This window comes from Squalius cephalus (genome assembly GCF_949319135.1).
Source record: "Squalius cephalus genome assembly, chromosome: 14".
NCBI classification, from domain to species: domain Eukaryota; kingdom Metazoa; phylum Chordata; class Actinopteri; order Cypriniformes; family Leuciscidae; genus Squalius; species Squalius cephalus.
In genome coordinates, this window is record NC_137135.1 from 33,467,618 (window position 1) to 33,489,624 (window position 22,007).

Sequence of the window (22,007 nt, forward strand, 5' to 3'; positions counted from 1 at the left end):
CATGCGGGAGGATTTCAGTGATTTAACTTGCGTAACAGTGATTTTGTAAAATGGCTTTAACTGAAGGACGTATTTTCAAATCGTGGATATTTTTCGGTGCCTTTCTTCGCTTTGGGATTTTTACAGATGGGCAGATTGTGTATTCCATATCAGAGGAGGCAAACCCAGGCACGACTGTTGGAAATTTAGCTAAGGATTTTAACTTGAATCTACAGGACATTGAAAGACGTGGATTTCAAATTGTGTCGGAGAACAACGGAAGGTATTTCGATTTAAATATAAAGACTGGTGTTCTTCACGTTAAGGAGAGAATAGACCGAGAGGAGCTATGCGAACAGAATGTGAAGTGTTCATTACCTCTGGAAGCAATTGTTAACTCCCCTTTGAATATATATAGATTTGAGATAAACGTACTAGATATCAATGATAACCCACCAATATTTCGTACCTCAAAGACAACCCTAAATATTTCTGAATCAGCTTTTCCAGGGGAGCAGTTCGCTCTAACAAGCGCGTTTGACGCAGATGTGGGCAGTAATTCAGTAAAGACCTACAAGCTGAGTCCAAATGAACACTTTTCTCTGGATGTACAGAATGGAGGAGATCAGAGTGTGTCTGCTGAGTTAGTGCTGCAGAAAGCTTTAGATCGAGAGAAACAGCCTGTGATCCAGCTCACACTGATCGCTGTAGACGGAGGAAAACCTCCAAGATCAGGAACAATGCAGATAATAGTAAATGTTGAAGATATAAACGATAACATTCCTGTTTTCAGTAAACCGTTGTATAAAGCTCGCGTAAATGAAAACGCGCCGCCGGGTACTTCTATTATTACAGTTCAGGCCAGCGACCCAGATGAGGGCGTAAATGGTCAGATTGTTTATGCTTTAGTTAACCACAATAATGATAAAAACGTCGATTCATTTTCAATAAACCCGGAAACTGGCGAGATTACGGTGAAAGGTGATGTGGATTATGAAAGAAAAAATGCTGTGGAGCTCCGCGTGCAGGCGAAAGATAAAGGGCATAAACCAAGAGCGTCTCTTTGTAAAGTGCTACTGGAAATTGTAGATATTAACGATAATGTTCCAAAAATCTCTGTAACATCGTTGGTTAATACTGTAAAAGAAGATGCTCCGATTGACACAATGGTTGGAATGATAACGGTAACTGATAATGATGCTGGTAAAAACGGACAGGTAACCTTAAAGATTCAGGGATCTGTTCCTTTTAAAGTTCAGAACTCGTACAAGAATTATTATACTTTAGTTGTTAACGGACCTCTCGACAGAGAGCGCGCGTCCGAGTATAACGTGACCATCACAGCTACTGATGAAGGGACTCCGCCTCTCTCCAGCACCAGTGTCATTGCTGTTCATGTTTCAGATGTGAATGACAACGCGCCGCGCTTTCCAGAGCCCGTCATTAATGTTTATGTGAAAGAGAACAGTCAGATTGGAGCTGTTATTCATACAGTCTCTGCTTTAGATCCTGATGTAGGTGATAATGCCCGGATAACATATTATTTACTAGAAAGCTCTAAAAGCGGCCCGGTAACATCCATGATCAACATAAACTCTGACAGTGGAGATATACACAGTTTACAGTCGTTTAACTATGAGGAGATCAAAACATTTCAGTTTAAAGTCCAGGCCACAGACTCTGGTGTTCCTCCTCTCAGCAGTAACGTGACTGTAAATGTTTTTATCCTGGATGAGAATGACAACAGTCCCGGGATTCTCGCGCCCTATTCCGAGCTCGGTTCCGTTAACACTGAGAACATTCCCTATTCTGCTGACGCGGGCTACTTTGTGGCCAAGATCAGGGCTGTAGATGCAGATTCTGGTTACAATGCGCTGCTGTCTTTCCACATCTCTGAACCCAAAGGAAACACTCTGTTCCGAATCGGAACCAGCAGCGGGGAGATCAGGACTAAGAGGAGAATGAGTGACAATGACCTGAAAACTCACCCGTTGGTCATTTTGGTGTGTGATAACGGAGAGCCCTCACTGTCAGCGACTGTGTCTATTGATGTTGTGGTTGTAGAAAGCGCAGGTGACGTCAAGACTCCATTCAGACATGCGCCGATAAAGGAGGAGAGTTTCTCGGATTTAAATCTGTATTTGCTGATCGCCATTGTGTGTGTGTCCGTCATCTTTTTACTGAGCCTCATCAGTTTGATAGCTGTAAAATGCCACAGGACAGACGGCAGTTTGGGCAGGTACAGCGCCCCGATGATCACCACACACCCTGACGGGAGCTGGTCTTACTCCAAAGCTACTCAGCAGTATGACGTGTGTTTTAGCTCGGACACACTGAAGAGTGACGTAGTGGTTTTCCCCGCGCAATTTCCGCCTGCAGATGCAGAACTGATCAGTATTAATGGAGGAGACACTTTTACCAGAACACAAACACTCCCTAATAAAGAGAAGGTAAGACATTTTTCATGAAAAGTTTGAAAACAAATTATTCAGTTCGATTTAGTTTGGAGCTGCAATTTCTTGAAATCTTCGTTCTGCATATCGTTCATTCATTATTTATTTTAGATTAAGACTGAGGGGAAATTAATTGTAAACTATTACAGCAGCTTCCTGCAGCTTCTCCCCAAACTCTTCTATTCCTGTTGCGCACAGGTTTACAGTGCAGTTTTATCGTATTTCGCAATGACGCTGTCCGTGGTGCTGAACACGCAAATGCTAACAAATCAAATGTTATTTTGTCCGATATTGCCATACTCGTATGAATATATTTCTGTTCCAAGTCTCATTATCCTGTCTTGTCATTTCACATTTTTTAAGATTTAATTTTGTAGTTAATAAATAATCTTCTTCAGTATAGACTGTTATACTAAGACAGCCAGTATGATGTGGACACGTTTGCCATTTTAGACATTGGCAATTAAAAAAAGAAGAAAAAAAAATGCTCTTATAACTGATATATTAAAAATATCAAAATGTTTTATTGTATTTTATTTAGAAACAGTAGAGTTTGCAGTTGTCCGCACGATGTCACTAGCCTTCCATTTTACAGGAGAATTTTCATAACTCCACTATAAGCTCCTCCTCATTTTGTAGCTTCCCGAGCAGAGAGGCTTTGTTCAGAATTCGCCATTGTGTCAGGAGGCTGCTGTAGTGCGGTGGTATCGTGTGAACGTTTCCTCAGCGACTATGCTATCGGATTTGTATGATTTTGTCATATTCAGAAGGTTTAGAAGCAATGGAATCCAAACGACAATCAACATTTCGGTTTTGGCTTTCTGTGTTCTTTCTGTGTCGGCTTTGGAATATAACCAGCGGACAGTTTGTCTATTCCGTGTCTGAGGAAGCAAACCCAGGAACTACAGTTGGGAATTTGGTGAAGGATTTTAATCTGAATATTCAAGATCTCGAGGTACGAGGGTTTCATATAGTTCCGGGACCGAACAAGAGGTATTTCGATGTAAATACAAAAACTGGAATTCTCCATGTCAGAGAAAGAATTGATCGAGAAGAAATATGCGAGCAGAATATTAAATGTTCGCTGCCTTTAGAAGCTATGATTAGTTCTCCATTAAATGTTTACAGATTTGAAATAAATGTTGTTGACATCAATGATAATGCACCCGCATTTCGGACATCAATAACAAATTTGAATATCAGCGAATCAGCTTCTCCAGGGGAGAGGTTTCCATTACAAAGAGCGTTTGATGCTGATGTTGGTGTTAATTCGATAAAGACCTACAAACTGAGTCCAAACGAACACTTTTCTCTGGATGTACAGGGCGGAGGAGATCAGAGTGTGTCTGCTGAGTTAGTGCTGCAGAAAGCTTTAGATCGAGAGAAACAGTCTGTGATCCAGCTCACACTGACCGCTGTAGATGGAGGAAAACCTCCTAAATCCGGTACAACAGAGATTATTGTTAACGTTGTAGATGTTAATGATAATATTCCTATTTTCAGTAAGTCTTTGTATAAAGCCAAAATCATTGAGAATGCAGCACGTGGTACTCACGTGATTACTGTTAAAGCCATTGATTTAGATGAGGGTGTGAACGGTGATATAATTTATGCAATCGTCAACCACGACAATGATAAAAATGTAAATGCATTCTCGATAAACCCTGAAACAGGTGAAATTGCTGTACAAAATGATGTAGATTATGAGCAGAGGAATGCAATAGAACTTCGAGTACAAGCAAAAGATAAAAGTAATAATCCGAGAGCTGCACACTGTAAAGTATTGGTCGAGGTTGTAGATGTGAATGACAACATACCAGTGATATCTGTGACGTCTTTAGTGAGCACTGTAAAAGAAGATGCTCCGATTGACACAATGGTTGGAATGATAACTGTAACTGATAATGATGCTGGTAAAAACGGACAGGTAACCTTAAAGATTCAGGGATCTGTTCCTTTTAAAGTTCAGAACTCGTACAAGAATTATTATACTTTAGTTGTTAACGGACCTCTCGACAGAGAGCGCGCGTCCGTCTATAACGTGACCATCACAGCTACTGATGAAGGGACTCCGCCTCTCTCCAGCACCAGTGTCATTGCTGTTCATGTTTCTGATGTGAATGACAACGCGCCGCGCTTTCCAGAGCCCGTCATTAATGTTTATGTGAAAGAGAACAGTCAGATTGGAGCTGTTATTCATACAGTCTCTGCTTTAGATCCTGATGTAGGTGATAATGCCCGGATAACATATTCTTTACTAGAAAGCTCTAAAAGCGGCCCGGTAACATCCATGATCAACATAAACTCTGACAGTGGAGATATTCACAGTTTACAGTCGTTTAACTATGAGGAGATCAAAACATTTCAGTTTAAAGTTCAGGCCACAGACTCTGGTGTTCCTCCTCTCAGCAGTAACGTGACTGTAAATGTTTTTATCCTGGATGAGAATGACAACAGTCCCGGGATTCTCGCGCCCTATTCCGAGCTCGGTTCCGTTAACACGGAGAACATTCCCTATTCTGCTGACGCGGGCTACTTTGTGGCCAAGATCAGGGTTGTAGATGCAGATTCTGGTTACAATGCGCTGCTGTCTTTCCACATCTCTGAACCCAAAGGAAACAATCTGTTCCGAATCGGAACCAGCAGCGGGGAGATCAGGACTAAGAGGAGAATGAGTGACAATGACCTGAAAACTCACCCGTTGGTCATTTTGGTTTGTGATAACGGAGAGCCCTCACTGTCAGCGACTGTGTCTATTGATGTTGTGGTTGTTGAAAGCGCAGGGGACGTCAAGACTCCATTCAGACATGCGCCGATAAAGGAGGAGAGTTTCTCGGATTTAAATCTGTATTTGCTGATCGCCATTGTGTGTGTGTCCGTCATCTTTTTACTGAGCCTCATCAGTTTGATAGCTGTAAAATGCCACAGGACAGACGGCAGTTTGGGCAGGTACAGCGCCCCGATGATCACCACACACCCTGACGGGAGCTGGTCTTACTCCAAAGCTACTCAGCAGTATGACGTGTGTTTTAGCTCGGACACACTGAAGAGTGACGTAGTGGTTTTCCCCGCGCAATTTCCGCCTGCAGATGCAGAACTGATCAGTATTAATGGAGGAGACACTTTTACCAGAACACAAACACTCCCTAATAAAGAGAAGGTAAGAAATATTTCATGAAAAGTTTGGAAAACAAATGATTCAGTACGATTTAGTTTGGAGCTGCAATTTCTTGAATTCTTCGTGCTGCATATTGTTCATTCACTTTTCATTTTAGATTAACACTGAGGGGAAATTAATTATAAACCATTACAGTAGCTTCCTGCAGCTTCTCCCCAAACTCTTTTATTCCTGTTGCGCACAGGTTTAGAGTGCAGTTGTATCGTCTTTTGCGCTGACGCTGTCTGTGGTGCTGAAAACGCAAATGCTCTAACAAATCAACTGTTATTTTGTCTGATATTGCCATACACTTATGAATATATTTCTGTTCCAAGTCTCATTATCCTTTCTTGTCATTTCACATTTTTTAAGATTTAATTTTGTAGTTAATAAATAATCTTTTTCAGTATACGTCCGATGCCACTGTTATACTTAGACAGCCAGTATGATGTGGACACTTTTGCCATTTTAGACATTGGTAATTTAAAAATAATAATAATAAGCTCTTATAACTGACATTCAAAATATCAAAATATTTAATTGTATTTTATTTAGAAACTGTAGAGTTTGCAGTTGTCCGCACGATGTCACTAGCCTTCCATTTTACAGGAGAATTTTCATAACTCCACTATAAGCTCCTCCTCATTTCGTAGCTTCCCGAGCAGAGAGGCTTTGTTCAGAATTCGCCATTGTGTCAGGAGGCTGCTGTAGTGCGGTGGTTTCGTGTGAACGTTTCCTCAGCGACTATGCTATCGGATTTTTATGATGTTGTCATATTCAGAAGGTTTAGAAGCAATGGAATCCAAACGGCAATCAACATTTCGGTTTTGGCTTTCTGTGTTCTTTCTGTGTCGGCTTTGGAATATAACCAACGGACAGTTTGTGTATTCCGTGTCTGAGGAAGCAAACCCAGGAACTACAGTTGGGAATTTGGTGAAGGATTTTAATCTGAATATTCAAGATCTCGAGGTACGAGGGTTTCATATAGTTCCGGGACCGAACAAGAGGTATTTCGATGTAAATACAAAAACTGGAATTCTCCATGTCAGAGAAAGAATTGATCGAGAAGAAATATGTGAGCAAAATATTAAATGCTCGCTGCCTTTAGAAGCTATGATTAGCTCTCCATTGAATATTTACAGATTTGAAATAAATGTTGTTGACATAAATGATAATGCACCCGCATTTCAGACATCAATAATAAATCTAAATATTACCGAATCAGCTTCTCCAGGGGAGAGGTTTCCATTACAAAGCGCGTTTGACGCAGATGTGGGCAGTAACTCTTTAAAGAGCTACAAACTGAGTCCGAACGAACATTTCTCTCTGGATGTACAGGGCGGAGGAGATCAGAGTGTGTCTGCTGAGTTAGTGCTGCAGAAAGCTTTAGATCGAGAGAAACAGTCTGTGATCCAGCTCACACTGACCGCTGTAGACGGAGGAAAACCTCCTAAATCCGGTACAACAGAGATTATTGTTAACATTGTAGATGTTAATGATAATATTCCTGTTTTCAGTAAGTCTTTGTATAAAGGCAAAACCATTGAGAATGCACCACGTGGTACTCATGTGATTACAGTTAAAGCTGTTGATTTAGACGAGGGTGTGAACGGTGAAATAATTTATTCAATAGTGAATCACAACAATGACAAAAATGTCGATGCATTCTCGATAAACCCTGAAACAGGTGAAATTACCGTGCAAAAAGATGTAGATTACGAGCAGAGGAATGCAATCGAACTCCGAATACAAGCAAAAGATAAAAGTAATAATCCGAGAGCTGCACACAGTAAAGTATTGGTCGAGGTTGTGGATGTGAATGACAACATACCAGTGATATCTGTGATGTCTTTAGTGAGCACTGTAAAAGAAGATGCTCCGATTGACACAATGGTTGGAATGATAACTGTAACTGATAATGATGCTGGTAAAAACGGACAGGTAACCTTAAAGATTCAGGGATCTGTTCCTTTTAAAGTTCAGAACTCGTACAAGAATTATTATACATTAGTTGTTAACGGTCCTCTCGACAGAGAGCGCGCGTCCGAGTATAACGTGACCATCACAGCTACTGATGAAGGGACTCCGCCTCTCTCCAGCACCAGTGTCATTGCTGTACACGTTTCTGATGTGAATGACAACGCGCCGCGCTTTCCAGAGCCCGTCATTAATATTTATGTGAAAGAGAACAGTCAGATTGGAGCTGTTATTCATACAGTCTCTGCTTTAGATCCTGATGTAGGTGATAATGCCCGGATAACATATTCTTTACTAGAAAGCTCTAAAAGTGGCCCGGTAACATCCATGATCAACATAAACTCTGACAGTGGAGATATACACAGTTTACAGTCGTTTAACTATGAGGAGATCAAAACATTTCAGTTTAAAGTCCAGGCCACAGACTCTGGTGTTCCTCCTCTCAGCAGTAACGTGACTGTAAATGTTTTTATCCTGGATGAGAATGACAACAGTCCCGGGATTCTCGCGCCCTATTCCGAGCTCGGTTCCGTTAACACGGAGAACATTCCCTATTCTGCTGACGCGGGCTACTTTGTGGCCAAGATCAGGGCTGTAGATGCAGATTCTGGTTACAATGCGCTGCTGTCTTTCCACATCTCTGAACCCAAAGGAAACACTCTGTTCCGAATCGGGACCAGCAGCGGGGAGATCAGGACTAAGAGGAGAATGAGTGACAATGACCTGAAAACTCACCCGTTGGTCATTTTGGTTTGTGATAACGGAGAGCCCTCACTGTCAGCGACTGTGTCTATTGATGTTGTGGTTGTAGAAAGCGCAGGTGACGTCAAGACTCCATTCAGACATGCGCCGATAAAGGAGGAGAGTTTCTCGGATTTAAATCTGTATTTGCTGATCGCCATTGTGTGTGTGTCCGTCATCTTTTTACTGAGCCTCATCAGTTTGATAGCTGTAAAATGCCACAGGACAGACGGCAGTTTGGGCAGGTACAGCGCCCCGATGATCACCACACACCCTGACGGGAGCTGGTCTTACTCCAAAGCTACTCAGCAGTATGACGTGTGTTTTAGCTCGGACACACTGAAGAGTGACGTAGTGGTTTTTCCCGCGCAATTTCCGCCTGCAGATGCAGAACTGATCAGTATTAATGGAGGAGACACTTTTACTAGAACACAAACACTGCCTAATAAAGAGAAGGTAAGAAATGACATATCCTAAAATATATATATATTTTTTTTTTATATTAATTTGTTAATCACAAATCTTTAAAATGTATAAACCGAAAACAAATGTTTTTTACTTTGCCTAAAGCAACCAGTAAATATATATTTTTTTGTTTTCTTTTGTCATGTTATAGCCTAGTTCTCTCTCCGAAGCCACTTGGTGTCAGTATAGTGTTTTGAATTGTTCGAGCGCGCCCACATTGGCTCCTCCTCGTCCTTACAGGAGCGCCTTACTCACTCATGCGCTTTGTTCTATTTCGTCTTCATGTCTGCATGCATAGAAACAAAATACATATAGTGGAATACAACCAAAGAATGGAACCTGTTTTGTCAATATTTGTTTTGCAGCGATTGGTGGAGTTTACAAAATAGATGCGTAATGGCTAGGATAATTCTTCTCGGCGGGACTGTTATTTGTCTGGTTTTGCTGCGCTTGCTGTCAATGGCTTCAGCCCAGATCGCATACTCCATTTCAGAGGAGGTGAACACGGGAACATTTGTTGGAAATATCGCAAAGGATCTTAATCTGAATATCCAAGAACTGGAATCACGCGGATTTCACATCCCTGCAGTTTTGGGAAGGAAATATTTTGAGGTTAATTTGAAAACGGGTGTTCTGTTCGTCAGCGAAAGGATCGACAGGGAGGAATTATGTCCTGCCTCGCCGCAATGTTCAGTGAATTTAGAAGCCATTGTTAATAATCCATTAAACCTGTTTCGCATTGAGATCAATATTTTAGATATTAATGACAATGCTCCGTCGTTTCGTGTTAGGTCTAAGCAATTTAACATATCGGAGTATGCGTTTGTTGGCGACAGATTGCAGTTGCCGAGAGCGTCGGATCCTGATGTTGGAGCGAACTCGGTAAAGAGCTACAAACTGAGTCCGAATGAGCATTTCTCTCTGGATGTACAGAATGGAGGAGAGCAGAGTGTGTCTGCCGAGTTAGTGCTGCAGAAAGCTTTAGATCGAGAGAAACAGCCTGTGATCCAGCTCACATTGACTGCTGTAGATGGAGGAAAACCTCCCAAATCTGGTACAATACAGATAATCATAAATGTACAAGATGTAAATGATAACGCACCCGTGTTTGGTAAAGCTCTTTACAAAGTGCGTCTTTTTGAGAATGCACCAATGGGAACATTAGTCATAAATCTGAATGCCACTGATTTGGATGAGGGTGTAAATAGTGAAATAATTTATTCTTTAGTTCACCAAGACAGCGATGACAAAACAAACAAGGTTTTTAAAATTGATTCTGCTACCGGTGTCATTTCAGTGCAGGGCAGTGTGGATTTTGAGCAACACAATGCTTATGAGATTCATGCTCAGGCTAAAGACAAAGGCGCGAGTCCGCGGTCTGCGCACTGTAAAATATTAGTAGAGGTTTTAGATATAAACGACAACGAGCCAGAAATATCCTTAACGTCACAAGTGAACACAGTAAGGGAGGATGCTAAAAAAGAAACAACGGTTGCTTTGATAACGATATCTGACAAAGACTCGGGAAAGAATGGGAATACGCACGGGAAAGTGGTAGGTGATGTTCCTTTTAAATTACAGTCATCGTACAAGAATTATTATTCTCTTGTAGTGGATAATGACCTGGATAGAGAGCGTGTTGATCGATATAATGTCACAATCATGGCGTCAGATGAAGGGACTCCGCCTCTTTCTTCCATACGCGTTTTAACAGTGTATGTATCTGATGTTAATGACAATCCCCCACGTTTTCCAAATCCTGTTATAAATGTATTTGTAAAAGAAAATGGTCCTAAAGGTCAAATCATTTACACTATTTCGGCTGTTGATCCAGATTTAGATGAAAATTCCAAAATTACTTATGGAATACTGGAACCACTTCACAAATCTGGAACTACATATTCTGTTGTTAGTATAAACTCTGACAGTGGAGATATACACAGTTTACAGTCGTTTAACTACGAGGAGATCAAAACATTTCAGTTTAAAGTTCAGGCCACAGACTCTGGTGTTCCTCCTCTCAGCAGTAACGTGACTGTAAATGTTTTTATCCTGGATGAGAATGACAACAGTCCCGGGATTCTCACGCCCTATTCCGAGCTCGGTTCCGTTAACACTGAGAACATTCCCTATTCTGCTGACGCGGGCTACTTTGTGGCCAAGATCAGGGCTGTAGATGCAGATTCTGGTTACAATGCGCTGCTGTCTTTCCACATCTCTGAACCCAAAGGAAACAATCTGTTCCGAATCGGAACCAGCAGCGGGGAGATCAGGACTAAGAGGAGAATGAGTGACAATGACCTGAAAACTCACCCGTTGGTCATTTTGGTGTGTGATAACGGAGAGCCCTCACTGTCAGCGACTGTGTCTATTGATGTTGTGGTTGTTGAAAGCGCAGGGGATGTCAAGACTCCATTCAGACATGCGCCGATAAAGGAGGAGAGTTTCTCGGATTTAAATCTGTATTTGCTGATCGCCATTGTGTGTGTGTCCGTCATCTTTTTACTGAGCCTCATCAGTTTGATAGCTGTAAAATGCCACAGGACAGAGGGCAGTTTGGGCAGGTACAGCGCCCCGATGATCACCACACACCCTGACGGGAGCTGGTCTTACTCCAAAGCTACTCAGCAGTATGACGTGTGTTTTAGCTCGGACACACTGAAGAGTGACGTAGTGGTTTTCCCTGCGCAATTTCCGCCTGCAGATGCAGAACTGATCAGTATTAATGGAGGAGACACTTTTACCAGAACACAAACACTCCCTAATAAAGAAAAGGTAAGATTTTATAGGGGGCCAGTTAAAATGTACTTAATACCTACAGTATGTGTATACAAAAATCTTGTATTGAGCTTCTGACATCTCCTGTTGAAACATGACCTGCCTTTACATCGCATGAGAGCTCTCCGTGGTGCTGAAACACACTGAGATTGAGCATAGTTTGACTCTGTCCAGCAACAGTGTGCTGAATGGTGCCTTATTGAATACCAATATTTGTTTGGCCAAAGTAAACAGAACTGTTTCAAGTTTTTCCCTCAACTGTTTTTATTTATATATATATATTTTTACATTTTTTGACCTCTTTTATAATGCAGAGATTACCACAGCTGTCTGAAAATGAGTCCGAAGTCTGTCACGTGAAGCGGATTTGTCGGTCTATGTCATGTTGGTTAAAGAGGCCATGCTCGGCTTTTGTGTTCCGCTTGGAAAATCTCTGGCACATAAACAGGAAAAAAATTAGGCTGCCACTGGGCTTGAATTTACCAATGCTATCTCACTGAACACATGACTTTCTTGTTCACTTACAACCGGCAGTACTGGTTGTGCACCTTTTCATAATATTGTCTCTCCCATGTATTCCAAACACTCAACCTCTCTCTTTTTCAATCCATTTACAAGCTATATCCCAATGGAAGTTTAATTTAAATTAATTGTGTAAACAGGATTCAGTAGATTAGCATTAGCAGTATCCATGCAGCTGAGGCCTCTCAGCAGGGTGTGGGCCATATGGATCATTTCTACAGCCTATAATTTGAAGAAGGGCTGTCTTATATCCCTATATAGTTCTGTCTCATTCACAAATTAAACATGTTTTATTTCTTACATGGTTTGATACCGTAAATTGCCAGTTGGATTCTTTTTTCTCATTCTTCTGTCCATGCTTTTAAGTCTATCTGATTGTGTTTGTCTCTGCTTTATTCTTTAGTGGATTGCGTGAGCTTGCATTGTAAATATGCAAGCCACATTTTTCTAGTTAAAAATAACAGTAAGAGTATTTAAGGGGGGAGGGAGAGGGGGAGCTGACAAGGGCTCCAGAAAAAAAAACTGATGACCCATAAGCATGATTTGAGAATGTTCCAAACAACATATTATTGTGTGCTTAAATTGAAGCAAGAACATCTGACTTTTTGTAAAACAGAGTTAGCATTATATGCACATTTGATTAATGTCCTGTGATTAATGTTATTCTGTGCACAGCAACTTCTTTTTTATAGGTTTTGTGTGCTTTAATCTATGAGGATTTATTCGTCCCGGCTTTATCTTTTTTTTTTTTTTTTTTTTTTTACAGTTTTACAGTAGACCTGCAGGTTTGTTCTTTTGCTGTATTTGCTTTGTTGTGTTGAGCAGAACCACACAAAGCAGAATTCAGCTTTGTTATTGTCTCTGTGCCGGCTGAGATTTTCCTTCCAAGCTAATGCATGTTGCCTCTGTGGGAGAACGAGAGGGGGATGGGAGAGAGAAAAAAAGGGATAGAGAAAGGGAGGAGAGTGGGGGTGTTGAGAAAGGAGAGATGGGATAAAAGGTAGAGGGAGGAATACGCAGATAGACAGACACTGAGAGAGAGAGAGAGAGAGAGAGAGAGAGAGATGGAGTGAGAGAGGGGGCAATGGAGTGGGGGAAGGGACGGTAATTTTCCGTTCTGCGCTGCAGGAGCCCTTGGTTTGCAGGCTGAGCTCATAGCTGTGACATCATCACTGTCAATCACACCGAAACCCCACCCTGTGCTCCAGTTCTGCTGAGGACAGTCACTCTGACAACAACTGCTAACATAGTTGTTTATAGAGTGAGTGTATGTGTGTCTGTGTTTGTGATAGTTGTGCTAATATGAGAAGGGGTTGCACAATTGATGTTTGTTGACCAGCAGTGTTAATAAGAGAGTCAGCAGCAGAGGTTTCATTACATTCCTGTGATGACCCTGGTTTGTACAGAGCATTAAATCGATTTCATGAGCCCATTAGTTTCATTACATAGAAAGAAGAAGAGTTAAGCTTATTGCTTTACATATCAGTAATTTCACTTAGTGCAAGAGAAGTCTGAACAGACAGAGACTGAGTTTAACATCAGTTGTGCTGCATTACAACATTAGATCCTTCCTTCTAACATGACTTGCAAGAATGAGAGCGTTAAGACAAAGATTTGTTTATTTTATTGCATCTTGTTAGTTGCAAGATGTTATGTTCTAACTCTTTTCTCATTAATCAGTTCAACCTCAAATCAGTTCGTTTTAGAAACCTGATTTGTGGCATGATTGTTTTAACAATTCTTACTCTATTTAGCCTTAAACATTTTGAATGTAATTGACTGATATAATATTGACTGTTTGGCTAACATTATGGGAGCTAGTTTAGAGCTAAGTTAAATACAAATTTAAATATTGGATGTTGTAATTTCTTTGCTCTATTACCAAGCCCTAGTTTTTCTCCCTACAGTTACAGTGTTTCCCTACTAGACCACATGACCCACAGTTCAATGGCACACTTATCAACCAGCAGGTTAGTGACATATGCTTGTTTGTTCTCTATACTCTTCTGTCTCCTTCACATTCTATCTCACATGCACACATGTAATTATGTGACATTGCGATCTTAGCACTTAGTGTCTTTTCTTATCCCTCCATCTTCAGGTTGTCATGGCGACCGGGCTCTGTTTCTTTATAACTAGCCAATGCTGCATTTTGCCACACCCACAGAGAGAGAGAGAGGGAGGGAGGGGGGGTGCATGCAGAGTCTGTGTGAGCAGAAAGGGTGTGGTGAACTGGTATATGAATGGAAAAGAAAGACAGTAGAGTCAGAGGATGTTCATGAAAAAGAGGGAATAAATGGGGAAGCAGGTGGTATCAGGCAAACAAATGAGGGTGTCAGGGAGACAATAAAAAACGGATTCACGGAATTAATTCACTCTTGGGAGGGCGAGTGGAGAAACAGCAGCCGCTGGCCGTTCAGCCACTGATTAGACATGACAAAATTTGGTTATTGAGAGACTGAGACAGAGAGAGAGAAGGAGTATGGGAAGATGATGAAACATACCAGTAGTGATTATTTTTAGTAAAAGCCCAGAATGATGTTGTTGCATTTTTTTTTTAATTCACTTTATCTTTCCCACAAAGTTGGTATATTTTGTTATTAATAAAATAATTAAGTGGTACAGTTTTATAATTTGAGATGTACAAGTGAGGCTTTTGACTACTACCATAAAATCTGGGGCATAGATTAGCTTGTTCTGCTTGGAAGAACCTTTAAATTGTAGTATAGTGATACTGTATGTTCTTCAGACGACACTGAAGAAATTAGCACAAAGAGAAACAATATTTGTTTTGTGCTCAGGACTTCCCTACATGAAGATGTAATGAGTATTGAATATTAACAAAGCAGAGTGTACAGCAGCGCAAGGAATATGCGAACCAAGTTTAGGACACACAAAAATCTGGACAATTGTCTTTGCAGAACTCTTTCAGTGGGAAATTATAAACCTCGCAAAATTTTGACAAACTAAACAGCGATTTATTTCCCTGATGCACTAATTTATCTGCCTGTTCACTTCTAAATAAAACGTTAAAAAAGAAAGAAACTGATAGCAAGCCAACTGTAATGTGTACTACAGTATGTGTTAATGTACAAAACTATTATGAACAATTCTGACTATGGAAAGCTGAAAGTGACATAATATTTTTTTCTACTGCATTGTACGGTTACACTTTATTTTAAGGTGTCATTGTTACAGTGTAATTATATATTTAAGTACTGAGTAATATTAAGCAACAACATGTAGAATTAGAATTTGGTTGAGGGTCAGTTGTAATTATGCATGATTACTATAGTAAGTACATGTAACATATGTAACAAGGACACTAAAATAAAGTGTTACCCATTGTACAATAAATTAGTAATAGTACAGAGATTAATAGAGCACTTAAATTCTTTTGTACATACATTTCTGTACAAACTATACTCAGCAATTGGTAGCGCTTTGTTTTACAGTCCTGTTCCCCATGTACACTACATACTTATTATAATAATTGCAACAAGGTACTAACCCTGAACCTACCCCTAACATAACCTTAACCATGCATGTATTTACCTTTCTTAGGTGAGTACACTGTAAGTACACGTAAGTACACAAAAACAATAACTTTATGCTAATATAACATTTCAGCATTCATTCTGAAATATAATATATCTGTTTATTTTACAAATGAATAGCCTGATATGCATTCACAGATTTCTGGTCTCTACAACCAAGCAGCAAAACGGAAAAAAAGTGAGAGAAGGGGAAACTTGGCTGCTTGATATTCTGTTTTTCACACACATTCACAGCATGTACGGGGTCCTCAATAGTGGCTCTGTGTGCGGAGGTCTACTGAGGCTTGTCTGCATTGCCTGATAGCTTTGTTTCACCTCCACAGGCGTCTGTTTTAGAATCAGGCTTCTGAAGGGCAACCGGTGCTGTGGCAGCAGGGTTTATCAGGGCCCTGGAGGTTGAATTGTTTTGCGTTCAGTAAAACCACGGCCTGTTCTCTGACGGAGAAATGTAATGGAGGAGAAATTACACACGCTTTGGGATCGCAGATCCGGGAACCACGTTGGCTCACAGATAGATGAAGAGAGTTCTGGGTGCGCTTAGCTGTGCCTGCTGAGAATAGAACAGAGAAATCTGAATGTTTTATTTATTCTGCGGTACCTAAACGGTTGGTTTTAAAAAGTGCAAGAAGTTTGAATGCTTGCCTAAAAAATCTTGGCTAGGATTAGTAATGCCTGTCTTGTGTGTTTTGCCTGATAAATCTATAACTATTTGTTCTGACAATGTTTCAGTTTGATTACAGATGAAAGATATAGGCCTGATTTCACAGACAGGGATTAGATTAAGCCAGGATTAGGCCTTAGTTTAATTAGGACATTTAAGTAGCTTTTATAAATGAGCCTTAGAAAAAAAGCATTACTGGTGTGCATCTTGAGACAAAACAATAGCACTGATATATTTTAAGATTTGTATATTTTGAGAAGTTTCAAGTTAAAACGGCTCAAACATGCATTTTAGTCTTGATTTAAGCCTTGTATGTGAAACCGGGGGATAGTGCATCATGAAATGTAACATTTTAATATATTATCTACTAGATAAAATGGGGATATGGATTCAGATATTTGTGCAACTGAATTACATTTTTGCATACTATATATTATGATGGATATGGATGTAGAGAGATACAAAGATACATAAATTTTGCCTTATCACTCACTCTTCCCTTCCCCTCTCACTTTATTAAATTCTCATACTTTGATGATTGGTCTGATGTGGCAGTTTGTTTTACAATAATTCAGTCATTTAAGGGTGGCAGAGAAGGAAAAAAGGAAGAAGAATGGTTTGTCTTAAAAATAGATTATACTGCAAGAGAAACGGAGGAGATGACTGTCAGAAATACGTATTGAGGATAAGAGCATAGCGGTGTTTAAAGATGAGATTTGAAAAGAGGATTGATTTGTTCTATTCCATTGTTTCTTTGTGTCAGAGACAGAATCTAATGCATTCTGATATGTGAGATGTAAAGACCTGCAGTTCTTCTCTTGTACCCATAGAGGTCTGACTTTACCCATACTCTGACAACATCCAGTACATGCTGACACACCCAGTCATCTTCTTTTCTTCTTGGTATTTCAGGCAATATCTAATTAATATTCATATCTCCTATATAAAATAGTAAAGGTGTCATGGGGAAAAAAGCTGAACTTTATTAAATGTGATTATGATATTTAGCTTATACCATTGCAAAGCTTTAATCAGTATAAATAGCAAAAGTTGTGTACATTAAATTGCACAATACAAATTTAAAATTTAATTCGTTTTTTTTAAAAACAGAATTCTATATTTCTATAGCAAATAAAATGTCATATGTTAAAGAAATACATCTTTAAAACAAACATTTGCAAAATACATAAAACAATCATTTAAATATTTTTTTTTTGAATGGAGAATGGTGGTTTTCTGATGATGTCATCTATTTTACTATGAATGATAAATGCAGTGAGGTCATCACTCATGGCCCTGAGCAGTGTGGCAATGAAGAGGGAAGGCCCCAGAAGCCACACAACTGACTCACACACTCTCATAAAGACCCTCATTTCATAACGACATGTGGGTATAGAGACACTCTCATAAACATTAGTGCTCAGACTCTGTGCAACAGTCTCAAAGCTGGTCCTGCAAAGCCCTGTGCTGCACAACAGCCATTATTGCAGTCTAATGAATGTCTTTTTAAAGGGGCAATAACTGCACTGTAATGATCCAGCGTTAATATTTTAGAGTCATTTGTAGTGAGCGAGTAGAGCTGGAAATTAATATCTAACAGAAGCACGCTGATGAGCTGTAGACTCTGATACAGAGAGGTGAAGAGATTTTTCTTACCACTTTTCTGTCATGTTCTGCACTATGCTGTCAAGTCTACAAGAATTAAGAACAACTTTAGAGAAATGTCAGAAAATCTATCTATCTATCTATCTATCTATCTATCTATCTATCTATCTATCTATCTATCTATCTATCTATCTATCTATCTATCTATCTATCTATCTATCTATCTATCTATCTATCTATCTATCTATCTATCTATCTATCTATCTATATATCTGTCTGTCCTGCAACTTTATTTCCTTTTGTAATAGTCTTTTAATGGTTTCAGACATTTGGATGCCAGGATAAATAATGTATGTATGTCCTGCTTACATGTAGAAAATCTGATAGTTGAAGTTGAAGTGCCTTAAAGAGTCTTTCATTTTAATAATGTACAGACATTTCAGGGGATCGATAAGAATTGTAGAGGAGAGTTCAGTTTTTGATTTCAGTGTTTTTTTATTCTCTTTGGAACTATCTTCACGAGTAAGGTGTACATTTTCAAAACTCTTAGTAAAAAAAAAAAAAACAAGGTAATTCTTTCAAAACATGATCCCATGCTTTCATTAGTAATAGACATTTATTTTCAGTCCACATATTCATTGTTTCAAACACGAGATTATTGTAGTATGTAATGAGAACATTTGGTTTAATAGCCGAAACACAACAGTATTTTCTTTCAATTTAGTACTTTTAACAATCAGTTAATTTAACAGCAAATAATGCAATATACATGTTTTAAAATCTTGTACTATCACTAAAATTGCGCCGAAGCAATTTAAAAAAACTGTATAAAAATATTCAGCCATTGCATAACATAGATGCTACTTGTTTGAGTGAGTTTCCACTTCAGAAGGAGCAAAGCAGCGTCTTTTTGTTTATTCTGACATATGTCCGTTTGAGCAGAGTGTAGGAGAGATAACTTAATCTAAAACCCTGAGGGGGAAAACAATTAGCAGCAGACAGCAGATGGATGCGATTCTAACAGGTAAAACAGGGAGATGTCAATGTTGTACAAATGCATCACAGCACAATGAGACACAGAAAAGACAGTGAGAGAATGTGTGTGCGTGCATGTGTACATGCTAGACAGACCTCGAAGGAAAGGCCAGGTGTTTGAATCAGCTTGCGTGCATAATTGACGAGATTACGGCTGATGTTTTCCGTCCCCCCTCTTTGAAATGGGCGCAAACAGGCGTGCGTGTCCCGCGGGGAGTGTCTGTGAAATGTCACGACTGCGCAGTCAGTCCGAGGAAAATAGGAAAGAATAGATTTGAAAAAATTGTGTTTGAATGTACAAAGAATTTTTGGTTTCACTTTATTTTCCCTTTAACACATTCTGTTGACTATAAGTAATGTTGCACCTACATGTGTGCTAACTCTCATTAGAGTATTAGTTGAGTATTAGTAGACTGGTAGGGTTTGTAGAATAAGTTGATATGTAGTTGCAAAGTTACTTATAGTCAGTAGAATGTCTGTTGGAGGACCATCAAAATAAAGTTACTGAATTTTTGTATTAATTGGATAGTTGTCGGTGCTCGTTTCGCAATATGTAATTAATACGTAAATGATACGTAAATAAATGAAAAAGAAAAGAAAATAATAAATGAAAATAATGAATGGATTAGGTGCACAGGTGTATACACATGTGACAGATCTTTATTGTTTAGCCTATTATTATTACTACATTTTTTATCAATCGCTTTGGCTCAATTCTCGATTGAGGATTTTGATTTAAGGCAAATTGCCACTTGTGGCAAGTTTTGGCACTTGTGTGTACAATTGTGTACAATTTGCACAATAACTAAATGCACACTTGTTAATCAAAAGTGATGAGTTGATTCTCTGTGAAATTGTCAAACTCTTCACAACATCTAAACAAGTGTGAGTTCTTTCATCGTGTGAGACTTCACATGCAAAATGATCCTTTCAGTTATCGAAATCTGTCGGACTCGGACATGCGTGTATTCCATAAATACCTATGGAATGTTTGTAATGTTTGCTAATTTGGCAAATGGCCTGTAATTGTAATGAAATAGGAATCACAACCTTGCCTATCAACCAATCAAGTTTGGGAGCATACAGTAGGCTATATGGAGTTTGCCCAGCACTACCATTACAACCAGTTTTGAACATGGAGGAAAGTCACAACTCTACTCAGCAACACCAGGTTATTTTTTGTAAAATTGTGTTACATGAAAACTGAAAATTCACAGTTGCTTGTTATGGAAGAGCTATAGGAAGATATGTAAGAATGTGTGGTGGTGGTGTGTTAGGGGAAGTACAGTAAAAATGAACTATGAATTTTCAGTTTACATGTATCACTGTCCTACTTTATATTAGGTGTCTTTACTATGTACTAACATTTAAATTAATAATTCGATACAATGCACTTATTTTGTACATACATGTTTTTACATTGTACTTACATTTTAAAGTATCTGCATGTAATTGAAATTACACTACAGTAAATAGAATTACACTGTTGACCCTTTCCTTAAACCATCCTTACTCATACAACCAAACCTGTCCCTATCCTTACCCATATCGCACCTCAATAGCAGCAAAAGTGTCTTACAATACAATATGAACACAGTAAGTACACTGTACTTATTTTTTGATGTAAGTACATAGTCGTTAAGGACACCTAATATTTTCTCTTTGTGTACTACAGGATTGACTTTCCCTAGTACATTTTCAACCTACGGCTGAAATCTGTATCTAAAAAGCCCAGTATGATACACAACATTCAGCTAGACAAAACTGACATTCTTATATAGTGTAGAAAACAGGCAGTGTCAACTAAAAAGTAGAAAACACAAGAAATTTGTATATTATCAATATTTCCATGATGAAAAAACATCTAAACATTTTGACCAGCATGGCTTACACGATGAAATTTTTATTTTTTATTTGGTGGCATCGGTCAATTCAATGACACATTAACTTGGTTTTGAAGCATGAATGAAATGTTTTGGGTGAATATACATTTTGCAGACATGCGATAGAGTTCTGATGTTCAAGCAAACAGTTGTGACAATTGCACTTACAGTTTAGAGAATGTTAAGACTGTTTGGAAAAATGTGCCAAAGCGATTGAGAAAAACTGTAAAATCTCCTTTTCTGATTTCCTCCGCCCTCACAGCAGTTTCTCTCTCCCTCTCTCTCCCTCTCTCTCTCTCTCTCTCTCTCTCTCTCTCTCTCTCTCTCTCTCTCTCTCTCTCTCTCTCTCTCTCTCTCTCTCTCTCTCTCTCTCTCTCAAACACTATTGTGCTGTTCAGAGCTAGTCGCTGCGTTCTCTTTTCTTGTGGGTGCTCAGATTCTTCAGAGCCAGAGAGGGTGGAGGGCGGGGGAGCGTTTACTGGCCCTGTGGCCTGATGACTCAAAGCACCGGGTTCTTCCAGGTCATTCTGTCTAAATATCAGCCAAAACAGCACTGCTATTTGTACAGCAAAGCCTGCCAGACATCACAATCTCATTTGTTGTCAAATAACACCCCTAGTTGTCACACATTTTATTACAGTAGGGTTGGTTTATTTCTATGTAGTCACACACCTTAAAGTCTTGACTACAAAGGCAGGTGTTTAGGGCCACTATACATCTTAAATGGATCGACATAAACTGCAAAACACCGTGGAAATCCATAGTCTGGTCACTTCTGCCCAGAGACAGCGTGAACTGGATGCTCCGATGTGTGAGATGTGTGCTAATGTCTAACTGGAGAGAAAGCCAGATACACAGCCCAGAGTTTATAGCTTCCAATGGAAATCTAATAGCCCCAGTGGACATTAATAGATATAGTGTCAGGACTGTTGGCGGTCTGATGTGATTTCCCGCCCTGGCCTTGATTAATTAAACAGTTGGATTGGTTCCTGTGAGGTGGCGTTGTTAAGCTTGAAGCTCGGCATCAAACAGGCTGCAACAAGTACACCCACAAACCGAGGGATGTGCTGTATTTCAGTTTTATCCGTATTTGATTTTTTTTTTTTTTTGGCTCTTTATGTCTTGCATAATTACTTGTAGCACATTTCTACAAAAGTACATGTGCTGTATAAATTAAAATGTTATGTCATACTT

At 39.5% G+C, this 22,007-nt stretch overlaps 1 protein-coding gene across 13 annotated transcripts in view; it reads left to right on the forward strand.

Moving 5' to 3' along the window:
• The window catches only part of LOC307170769 (protocadherin alpha-C2-like), a gene marked incomplete at its 5' end in the record, with an annotated part of 184,187 nt that overhangs the window by 133,368 nt on the left and 28,812 nt on the right, over positions 1–22,007 (forward strand). For 3 of the 13 annotated variants that reach the window (XM_079892047.1, XM_079892048.1, XM_079892045.1), the window contains one exon: positions 13,980–14,042. The exons of 2 other annotated variants lie outside the window; for them this stretch is intronic. In XM_079892047.1, coding sequence (XP_079748173.1) covers positions 13,980–14,042 — 63 coding nt within the window. Of the gene's footprint in view, positions 1–50; positions 2,430–3,007; positions 5,593–6,272; positions 8,764–8,945; positions 11,548–13,964; positions 14,043–22,007 lie in introns of those variants that run through there. 8 more of the 13 variants (XM_079892043.1, XM_079892041.1, XM_079892042.1 and 5 more) reach the window with 8 other exon arrangements.